At 39.3% G+C, this 11217-nt stretch overlaps 1 protein-coding gene across 4 annotated transcripts; it reads right to left on the bottom strand.

Annotated features, from left to right (window-relative positions):
* Positions 1-1147: 1147 nt before the first annotated feature.
* LOC121784962 (lysine-specific demethylase JMJ25-like) lies at positions 1148-10375 on the bottom strand. Of its 4 annotated transcripts, XM_042183253.1 has the most exons (15): positions 6444-6481; positions 6141-6214; positions 5491-6029; positions 4923-5065; positions 4725-4824; positions 4476-4608; positions 4336-4390; positions 3476-4151; positions 2975-3304; positions 2380-2796; positions 2215-2287; positions 1933-2018; positions 1709-1828; positions 1554-1624; positions 1148-1425 (listed from the first exon to the last, which is right to left on the bottom strand). In XM_042183253.1, exons 3-15 carry the CDS (start codon positions 6016-6018, stop codon positions 1326-1328), a joined length of 2832 nt encoding a protein of 943 aa, XP_042039187.1. In that variant the 5' UTR covers positions 6019-6029; positions 6141-6214; positions 6444-6481; the 3' UTR covers positions 1148-1325. The 4 variants fall into 4 exon arrangements, with proteins under 4 accessions (XP_042039187.1, XP_042039186.1, XP_042039188.1 ...); XM_042183252.1 differs by lacking the exons at positions 6141-6214; positions 6444-6481 and adding an exon at positions 10234-10375; XM_042183254.1 differs by lacking the exons at positions 6141-6214; positions 6444-6481 and adding an exon at positions 10234-10373 and having other exon boundaries at positions 5491-6055.
* Positions 10376-11217: the final 842 nt, after the last annotated feature.

Here is an 11217-nt window from a genome sequence, read left to right as displayed (position 1 = left end):
ATAAATTTTAAATTAGTATTAATTATGTTTGAGTTTGAATATATATCTCAATATTATCATAATTAAATATTTTATATCCTACAAATATGACTAATTTTCATCATTATGTATTGAATTGGCCACATGTTAATTATATCGGTAGCACTCCGATTAATTCGTTGGGCTAGCCCGAAACATGAAGATTTAAGGGTTGGATATTTATAACCCGATAAAATCACAACCCAATTAGCCCGCAACCCGAGGAGAGTTAGCTTGATCCAATTAACATCCTTACTAATTATTGTAAATAAAAGGCAAAACACATCTAGAAGTTATTCTGCTAATACATTTTATTTCATGATTAAATTTTTGGTTTATTAGGTCATTGTACTAATGCATTTTGTTTTATTGGGTTTATTTACAATTTTTTTTTTCATTAGGTCCTTAAACTACTCATTTAACAGGTTCTTTGGTTGGATCTTTGCTTGTGTCGATTAAATTTTTATATTTCTCTCTTTTTTCTTATATATTTCGAAATTAATTATGCTACTATATTAACTTGATAATCATTGAAAAAATGAAAATAATTTATTAATATTTTCAAATATCATCTTATAAATTTATCATATTTCAATGATTTTTAAGTTGATATTGTAGCTAAATAATTAATAAGAGGAAAAACAAAAATAAATAAATTTAATTAACAAAAAAAATTAATTAAATTATGATGTTCATTAAATAGTGATCCAACCAAATAACTTCTTGAATAAAATAAAAAATTATAAAAAAATTCTAATAAAACAAAATGCATAGTACAAAAATCTAATGAATCAAAAATTTGTAGAATGATCTAATAAAATAAAATATATTCCCCCGCCATAATTTTTTTGTTAGATTGTCACATTAAAAATGACATTTACTAAAATGGAAACATTTTCATTATCATCTCTACATTTTTTCTATCTTAGTTTATTTTCTCTCTATTTAATCCACGAAACACTACATAAAATCTTGTGTCAAAAAATAAATATTTCATACTCCTCTGTATTTAGTGTAACGGAGGGAGTATTAATATAAGGGCTTATGTGTTTTGCCAAAACACAAACTTATATACACAAACAATAATGAGAACTGACATGTGCGAAATTTACAAAATCAGGAGCCAAACAAAGTGAAACGGCGGTATTATATAAGACTTGGTTGAACAAATAAATGAACAAATAAGACTTGGCCAATATTTGAAGACTTAAAATTGATCTACAGTGTAACACAAATAGAGTCGGATCATGTTTCTTATTATACACGAACGAGACATTTCTTGAAGTGACTAAGCAAGAATTTCTTCTTTAGCTACAGGAAATCTGTCTGCGCTTCACCATGTTCTCCAAGTTCTTCGACACCAACGTAGTCAGATTCGGATCTTCATATTCGAGTTCTGGACCAAATCTGCATTATTATTGAGATAATTAAGCAACACTAGCACGTAGATAGCTAGGATAATGCATGTTAGTAAATTATAAGTGATCACGGGCTAACGTAGATTATGTGCGAAGATAATGAAATAAGTTGCATACTTTGGGTCGAGAACCAGCTTCTGAACCTCTTTAATGGCTGAGCTTGCTGCATATAATGATATTTTTCCAACCTGAATCAACCACAGACTACATCATTGGGTAACAATGTCACAAACAGGGGACTGAGAGAAAAATAAACTAGAATAATTGCTGACCTCCAGTTTTTGAAGCTTCAAATCATGATCATGTGGAAGTCCACGGATTTCCTCAGACAGTCTCATAGATTCAGCCAGACTTTCAGGAGAGAGAAAATCAAGCCCCAATTGAACCGAGGACTGGAAATTGAAGAGGTAAAAAGAAACAGAGACGGTAAGAATTACAAATATTTTTTCACCATGTAAGCAAGCGAATCATTAAGGGGTGTTTATCTGTAACTCACGTGAAGATGCCGTACTTGGAAGGGGATTCCGGCAGGGATGAATACTGCTTCTCCTAAATGCTGTTCAAACGACCAAGGTTCAACTCCTGGGGGCAAGAATAAAAAGATACGATCATTGAATAATTTTAATATATCATAATTTCAGTAGTGCAACTGATGTACTATCAAAGAATCATAATAAGGAGCTAATTATACTTGCAAAAAAACTGAAACTAGTTTGCTATCTGCTCTACAAAGTCTATTTGAAGAACATCATAAAGAACAACTAAAACTTGCACTTACCGAATTCATCTTTCAACCTGCTTTTATGATGCCTATTCAAGTATACTACCCCATCATATAGAGGCCGAGATGCCTGATGATATTGAAGTGCAGTTTCAGCTACAAAGAGAAAAAAATGTAACACTAGGGATCTAATTATATATCTAAAAAGATAGAGTAACTTACAGAATTATCATTAATATCATCAGCATTCCCAAAATCTTCCCTGTGCAAGCTTACATACTCCATTAGTTTGGGTATATCCTCGTGGCGGAATATATCCCAGTGAGCACCTGCTTGGACATTTACCAGAACATTCTCGCTGGACCTAATCTTAGAATCATTGACACCTTTCTCTTCAACTATGCTGCTTTCTTCATTTCCTTTATCATCATTTTTCTCAGAGTTATCTGATTGTGCATCGGCCACAGAGAAATCCATTCCATCAGGTAACGAGTTGGGCGATCCACCGCTGTTCAGGTGAATTTCAGAATCACTGTGCAATTCCTTTGTATCTGATTGAATCACAGTATTTTGTACATCGATTTGTGTACTCTGCAGACCTTTTAACTTTGCATCAAATGAATGCACCAAAAGGAATACCTGATTAAAAGAGATAGTGTCATTCTAATATATCCAGATTGACACGATTATCAGAATGAATATTTGTGAATGACCTCAATCGCAATTATACAACAAAATTCCCCAATAAAGCGCACAGCATACTCACACACTAATGCAAAAAACTATAATACTGCTCAAAATAGGCATTGGTCCATACCATATCGCGCATATTGAGATGAAGATTATTCCTAGAACCACCCTTGCCAATTTCTTCTACATTGCCATAAGAAATAAATATCTTAGGACCAACATCATTTTGCAAGGAATAATGAGGCAATTTTGCCGCAACATTTAGAAGACCCCACTTGGAATGGATGAACTCAAGCAGGGGAAGTTTACTGATGAAGTCAGGTCTTTGATATAACAGAAACTCTTCTGAAGCACTAGGTGAAGGCCAATCCTTCAACTTTAACAACTGACGTCTCCCATTTTCATCAACTCTACCATCGAAGTAACCTTTTATGAACTCTTCAAGTTCTACATTAACCTGAAATTGCATTATGTCAAACGAAATACGTAGTGGTACATATTGGAGGAACATCATAAGTATGAAAATAAACATGATTCTGCATAGATGCCCCTCATGCACTAAACCCTAAACCCACAAAAAGGTAAGAAAAACTAAACCAATGCCAGCTTACAACATTAAACAGCAGACCTCAGCCCCATCAGTGCAGTCAACAGCCTTCAAAACTCTTTTAGCATCCTTCGATTTCTCTTCTGCGGTCTCTTTAATTCCTTTCCATATAGTCATAGGATCCCACATTGTCATTGCAGAGTCATCAAAAACCTCCTTAACAATAACAGGCTTCCGTTTGCTCCACTGCATTTTGAAATTTTTAATCCCTTCACTTTTCAGATCTTCTGAAGATGGATTATACAAGAAGTTATCACTATCATTTTCTCTGTTTGCGGCCTGGAGAAGACTGAGACTACCTTCAGTTTCCTCTGAATCACCACAATTATTTATTTTACAGCCATTGACCATTTCTTCAACATTTTTCACCAATTTGGCAACCCAGTTCATCTTGAAGATACGCTTTAGAGTTAAAATGCAGGACCCACAGCCTCCATTTTCCTTTGGGGGACATTGGATACTTCCATCATGATCAGCTTTCCAACTGGAAAATTTTTCGATGAAATTTAGCTGTGTTAATCTTGCTGACTTAGGCTCTTTGTCACTATTATTCGTTGCAAGAGAAATGTCATCTAACTCTTCATTGACAGAAGGCTTGGATGCTCTCCTGACATCTTTGCAGCAGCTAAGGCACAAATCGTACGAGCATGTTGTGCAGTGCAGGTGATAATCAATAATAGGTACCCTGCAGAAATCACTGCAATGAGAGGAGAAGAGCACAAATCATCATAATTTGTCAATTGTGTTACCAAAAAGACACAATAGTGAGAATGACTTATGGCTACAGACCACTCCAATTGTCATAAGGATGTCAAGAAACAAGATGGACATTGATACGTAAAATAACTGAACATATGGAAATCAGCAAAAACGTAGCTCACCAGCACATCTGTTCATCAGCATTTAATTTAGTTCTGACAAGATCTATTTCATTTCCTGAAAGACAACAAAGAAGTCAATAATGTAAGCAAAAATTCATGAAAACTCTAATTCCAACAACTGGACAAGCATAATAGCATACCTCGGAGCCTTTTCTCCAGCTCAACCTCAGAGCACTGCATTGCATGGATCCGTTTCACAATTGGGAGCACCGCTGATAAAAGACAGTAAAGGTACTGCAATTTGTCTTGTGCGGATATCTCTCGAATCCTTGCCTGTAAGAGGAAAATATAAAATCAATTCGCATAAGAGTATGCTTTCACAGAAAAAATTACAACTAGCTGGAAAGGATATCTACTGACAGTCAAACAAAAAGGGAAAAGATGTATACTTTAATAAGATTATCCCCTCGCATGCACACCCTGCAACTACATGTACCACGACATGCAGGACAAATCCTCTGAATTTCCTGTATGGATATGCCCGCATACCTGAGAGACGATGTATCACATTACCATCTCAGGGTCTATTTTTTAAGAATAAAAACAAAATTAAAAAGATAAACCTATCAGATGATATTTTCTCTCACCATGTCGAAATACAGTTCTCACAATACCCTCTTTGATCACATTTAAGGCACCAAACCACTTTATCCTTGTTATTGCTCCGACATTGATGACAAGGCTGTCCCTCAGTATCATCAGATGATTCTGAAATTCCATCAGAAGTCTCCTACAAAAATCACACAACTTGTTAAAAGAAAGCAATAACTTCAAGTCAGAAGGTAAGAGGTATTTCCTAGCCGAATAACTAGGTTTCGATCTCCATCATCAGAAACTGGCAACTGCCAAACTAGAATCGTCTCTTTATCTAAGTCACAACAGAAAACCTCCATCCCCACCTCACCACACCCTACCCAAAGGAAGATGACAAATAATATGCAGGTAAGCATCATTTCCTTGTCTATTTTCATAATTGGGAGGACTAGTAATATTTGAGGTAATGTGTTCGAGCGTCTCCAAAATTTGTCATCTTCTATTTTGACTTGAGACTTTAACATAGCACTTCACAAAAGCAAAGACTTAGCCTCAAAACCATGAAAGACTGATAACAGAAAGAAAATTGGAGTTAATGCTGTCAGCTTATTTCCTACTCACCATAGGATTATTTTCAAACATCTTCTGCGATCTGCTTCTGTCTGAATCTACTGCAGCAGATGTAGGGGGCGTTCTATACGATATTCTACTGTCCTCATAGTCAGACCCATCTCCATCGAGATCATCAGTTGACCTCAGAGAGCTTCGACCCGAAAGACTCCTACCAGCAGGCATCTCAGGTGAGTAACTGGCTTGGGCTTTTGATTTATCCTTCTTCTTCTTCCCAGACAACCCAGAGTAATCCCCAAATTGAGAACTGAGTGGTAGATCCATATCATCACTCTTGCTTTCCAAGTATACATCATTTTCATCTACAGATTTCCTCTTAGCTTTCTTTATACTTGCACGCATTGCGGAATTAGCTGCCCTCTTCTTTGCCTGGATGTAATGCTTTTCGCATACAGTCTTGTCAGGCATGGACATTGCAGTGCATCTCCACTGTTTCCCATCGGACCTCTTACAACGCAAATCATCAGGAATTGCGACATTGTCCTCACCTCCCCCAGAGATGGAACGTGAATGATCCATTGACAATTATTCTACAAAATCGCCAACAAACGAATTCCTATATTTCAAATCAGCGGCATCAAAATAGACAATAAAGGAGGTGTGATTTTGATAAAGTAAAACACCCTAACCAAGATACTTACAATTGTAATTCATGAGATAATTGCATCAGAATTACAACAACGATTCTAATCCTCATCTTTCTCTACTTCAATAACTAAAACACCACAAAAAAATCACGTGCATGATGAATTGCCACCATAAAACAAGAGATACACAATGTTGCGATGATAAGATAAACCCTAATTAAACTAAAATAACTTGAATTCACAATAACTGCGGAGTTTCAGAGGGAACATGGCACAAGTATCATAATACGTGAGATACCGCCTTTATCATTCGTATTTATAGGCGAAATGGAATAGAAAAAATCAGCAATTACATACATGAGCTCGTTGAAATCTTGTAAACGTGCAATTCTTCCAATAGGTGTGATGTGCGAGGGACATACATAGTGTTGGGGTCGTGTTGCCGCCGATCTCTCTCTCTCTGATTACAATCGAGCTGTAAGTATATATGGGAGTCAAGAAGAAAAACAAACTAACTAATTTGTTTCTAAAAACAGTTACAACCGCTAAACACCAACGGCTAGTTTCAGCTCGGCAGCTCAAACCAAGCTCCCTGCTAGTTCCAGTTCGGCAGCTCAAACCGAGCTCAAGACCGCACTCCCTTCTCGGCGCTCAAACCGAGCTCAAGACCGCACTCCCTTCTCGGCTCAAAACCGAACTCCCTTCTCGGCTAGTTCTAGCTCAAAGCCGAGCTTCCTTCTTGATCCCTGCCCCGAGCTTCAACGGCTCTGTCACTTGACTGAATCAGTGAACTGCAAGGACACACCTTCACAAATCTCCACCTTGTCCTTGCAAGTCTCCATCAACATCTAAATTCCCTTCTCAAAACCTGTTTCATACCTCAGCACTCCACAACCTCAACCAACTTCAAACAATGCTTGAACTTTGAAGCCGGTAGAGATTTTGTCAACATATCTGATGCATTTTCTTCAGTAGGAACCTTTACCACATCAATCCTTCCATCCTGAATTTCATCTCTAATGAAGTTCCTCCTCACATCAATGTGCTTGGACCTCTCATGGAACATTTGATGTTTTGCTAAACATATAGCCGAGTTGCTGTCACAGTTAATCTTCACTGCTCCCAGCTTCATTCCTAAATCTTCCAAGATTCCTTGCAACCATTTCCCTTCCTTTGCAGCCTCAGTCAGAGAAATATACTCAGCTTCGGTTGTGGACAGTGCAACCACAGACTGCAAATTTGATTTCCAGCTAATTGCTGTGCCATATAGTGTGAAGATGTAACCACTCTGAGACTTTCTGTTGTCTAAGTTAGCCGCATAATCCGAGTCACAGAATCCTTCTAGGACTTCCCTCTCCTCAGACCAAACTCCACCACCAAACTTCAAGCCAACCATGACAGACCCTTTCAGGTATTTCAGAATCCACTTTAGTGCTGCCCAGTGATCCCTACCTGGATCAGCCATATATCTGCTTGCAACGCTTATGGCATGAGCCACATCCGGCCTTGTACATATCATCAAGTACATCACACTTCCCACTATATTTGCATAGGGTATCCTGCTCATCTCTTCTCTATCCAAATTCCACAATCTGTATCCTTTCACCCCATCTTGGTATCCCAACAACACACATTTCTTTGCCCTTGGCTCCAATTTACTCTGCTTAATGTGTGCATAAGCAGCACACCCAAACACCTTCAAGGCTGAGTAGTCACCTAGGCTTCCATACCATCTTTGATCTGGGGTCTCATTGGATATAGCAGATGATGGACACTTATTGATCAGATTAGCTGCAGTAGAGACAGCCTCTGCCCAGAATCTCTTTGGCATTCCAGAGTAGAATAGCATGCACCTCACCCTTTCTAGCAATGTCCTATTCATTCTTTCTGCCAGCCCGTTCTGTTGAGGATTTCTTGGCACGGTCCTATGCCTTCTTATCCCTTTCACTTTACAGAAACTATCAAACTCCGCAGACAGAAACTCCATGCCATTATCAGTCCTTAGATATTTAAGCACTGAGCCCTTTTCATTCTCATATCTAGCATGCCATTCTCTAAATTTTTCAAAAGCTTGGGACTTCTCTCTTAGAATGTAAATCCACACTTTTCTTGAGTAATCATCTATGATGGAGATGAAATACTTGCCTCCACCTATGGATTCAGTTTGGGATGGCCCCCACAAGTCACTGTGGGCATACACAAATGGGGCTGATGAAGTGTGTTTCCCACCAGAAAATGGCAGCTTCTTTGCCTTTCCTAGAATGCAAGATTCACATTTCTTTAGGCTGTCTGATGCACTTAACTTCATCACTCCTCGTTTAGCCAGCTCTCTTATGCCTTTCTCACCCACATGTCCAAGCCTGGCATGCCATAGATACAGGTCTTCTGTCTGGGCAAGATTCACAGCATCAACCACGGTTTCACCCAGCAAATAGTATAGGCTGTTCTTTCTCTGAGCCTCCATCACAATTCTGGTGCCTTTTGTTACTGTGAGGATCCCATCACCAGAGTTGAATCTGCACCCTTTTGACTCTAGCATTCCAAGAGATATTAAATTTCTCTTGATTTGAGGAATGAATCTGACTTCTGTGAGAGTCTTCATACTCCCATCCTTCATCCTCAATCTGATGTTCCCAATGCCCTTGACATTGCACACTTGATCATTTCCTAGCATCACTGATCCTTCCCAAGCTGATAATTCTTGGAACCAAGATTTGTGTGAGCAAATGTGGAAGGAGCAACCTGAATCCATGATCCAGCATTCCTCAATCTTGGCCCCTGAGTGGATATTCAAAGCTTCATTATCTTCAACATCCTGAGCCAGATCAGCAGTCTCTATGTTCCCAGCCTTTTCTCGCTCTTGTTTCTTCTTCCAAGCAAAGCAATGCTTCTTTAAATGGCCCGGTTTCTTACAGTAGTGACAGCTTCTCTTCTCCTTCCATACTCCACCTTCTTCCTTCTTCTGGAACTTCTTCTTGGAACCCTTTTTATTCTGATTATTTTTCACATGCAGACTCTCAGCTACTGGATCAGTTTGTTTGTTATCAGCCTTCTGAGATTCCTTCATCTTTAATGCAGAATGAATCTCTTCATAGGTGACCTTGGTTTCTCTTCCAAGAAGCACTGCATCCTTGAAGTGCTCATAACTTTTAGGCAGGGAATTGAGCAACATCAATGCCTTATCTTCATCTTTAATGACCTCATCGATATTCTCAAGATCATCTATGCATTTCCCAAACTCCTCAAGCTGTTCAGAAATGCTCTTTCCATCTGAAAACTTGAAAGCAAGAAGCCTTTGCTTCAAATGTAACCGGTTCGCCAGAGACTTGGTCATATACAATGACTCAAGTTTCCCCCATACTCCTGCAGCCGTCTCCTCCTTGGAAACTTCCCTTAGCACCCTGTCCGTGAGGTTCAAGATCAGGGTGCTATAAGCCTTATACTGCATATCTTGAAGCCTTTGCTTCTCCTTGTCATCAGTATCAGGTTTGCCTTCTTTAGCGTCACCTTCATTCTTCAAGATATCCCATAGGCCTTGCTGCATCAAGATGGCCTTCATCTTCAGTCTCCACAGCCCAAAATCGTTTCTCCCGGTGAACTTTTCCACCTCGAACTTGGCTGTAGACATTTCTCAAAACGAGCGGTGGGCAATCGCCAAGATCAGCTTATACAACGGAACCTCTAGACACGAACTCACCCAGAAACCAATTAATCGGCAAATCGTGGAAGTCTTCCCACAGACGGCGCCACTTGTTGGGGTCGTGTTGCCGCCGATCTCTCTCTCTCTGATTACAATCGAGCTGTAAGTATATATGGGAGTCAAGAAGAAAAACAAACTAACTAATTTGTTTCTAAAAACAGTTACAACCGCTAAACACCAACGGCTAGTTTCAGCTCGGCAGCTCAAACCAAGCTCCCTGCTAGTTCCAGTTCGGCAGCTCAAACCGAGCTCAAGACCGCACTCCCTTCTCGGCGCTCAAACCGAGCTCAAGACCGCACTCCCTTCTCGGCTCAAAACCGAACTCCCTTCTCGGCTAGTTCTAGCTCAAAGCCGAGCTTCCTTCTTGATCCCTGCCCCGAGCTTCAACGGCTCTGTCACTTGACTGAATCAGTGAACTGCAAGGACACACCTTCACACATAGCGTACCTGAAGAGTGAGAAAATTTCAGGCTGAGCTTAGACAATCTTCTCTCTCTTCCTCTCCCACTCTTCTCTCTCTCGCCGAAATTCCAGTGATTGCAATAGAAGCAGGCTGAAAGTGGAGAAGTGAAATTTTGCAGAGACGGGGGGAGGACATATGGAACGACGTCGTAGGAGGTGCAAGACGGGATAAGAAATTTAAATCAGTTGTTTAGTTACTCTATCCGTTCCTCATGGTTGAGGCAAACTTTTCGGCACGGAGTTTAAGAAAATGATGTTGATTGTGTTAAATAAATAAACAAAAAAATAAGAGAAAGAATAAAGTAAGAAAGAGTAAAGTAGAAAGTGAATAAAATAGAGAAAAATAAAGTATGAGAGAGTAAAGTAAGAAAAAGGAAAAAATTACTATATATGGAAATGACTCAACTATGAGGAACTTTCTTAAATGGAAAAATGACTCAACTATGAGGGAATGGGTGGAGTATTATTAAAATTAGGGCTTCTTCGGTGACCCTTAATTGACCATAAATGGAGTCAAATCAGTACAATTAATGCGGTTCGTTGTTCCGTAGATGATTATGCATGGCCCTCGATTTGACCAAGGACCCACACTATTCCTTTTGACTTTTGACAAAAATAATTAATGTTTCCCACTTGATTTTGCATATCTGCTCCGCTATAGTGGTAGCAGATTTGCGTGCAAGATTACCAAAAGTGCTGTCATTTTGTAAGTACACACTTCAACATATTTTCTCTCTCTAGTTCAGAAATTTCATTTTTCCCATCATCCGTCGCCGTGCTCCGCCCACTGTCAAACAACGCCTCCTGCTCCTCGTCTGCGGCCTCCGCCACCGGCCTAGGCGGCAGGCGCCAAGGCCAAACGCAGCACATCATCTTCTCCGCTGCCGCCGTCAAGAATATCATAAATCTCACTGTCGAAAAACCCAGACAATTTTCTCTCTCTCCTAAAATCATTCCTCATCACCCAATA

The sequence above is a fragment of the Salvia splendens genome, chromosome 21 (assembly GCF_004379255.2).
Source record: "Salvia splendens isolate huo1 chromosome 21, SspV2, whole genome shotgun sequence".
Lineage (NCBI taxonomy): Eukaryota > Viridiplantae > Streptophyta > Magnoliopsida > Lamiales > Lamiaceae > Salvia > Salvia splendens.
The sequence above is the reverse complement of the archived record's forward strand: the minus strand, read 5'-3'. Positions and strand labels throughout refer to the sequence as shown.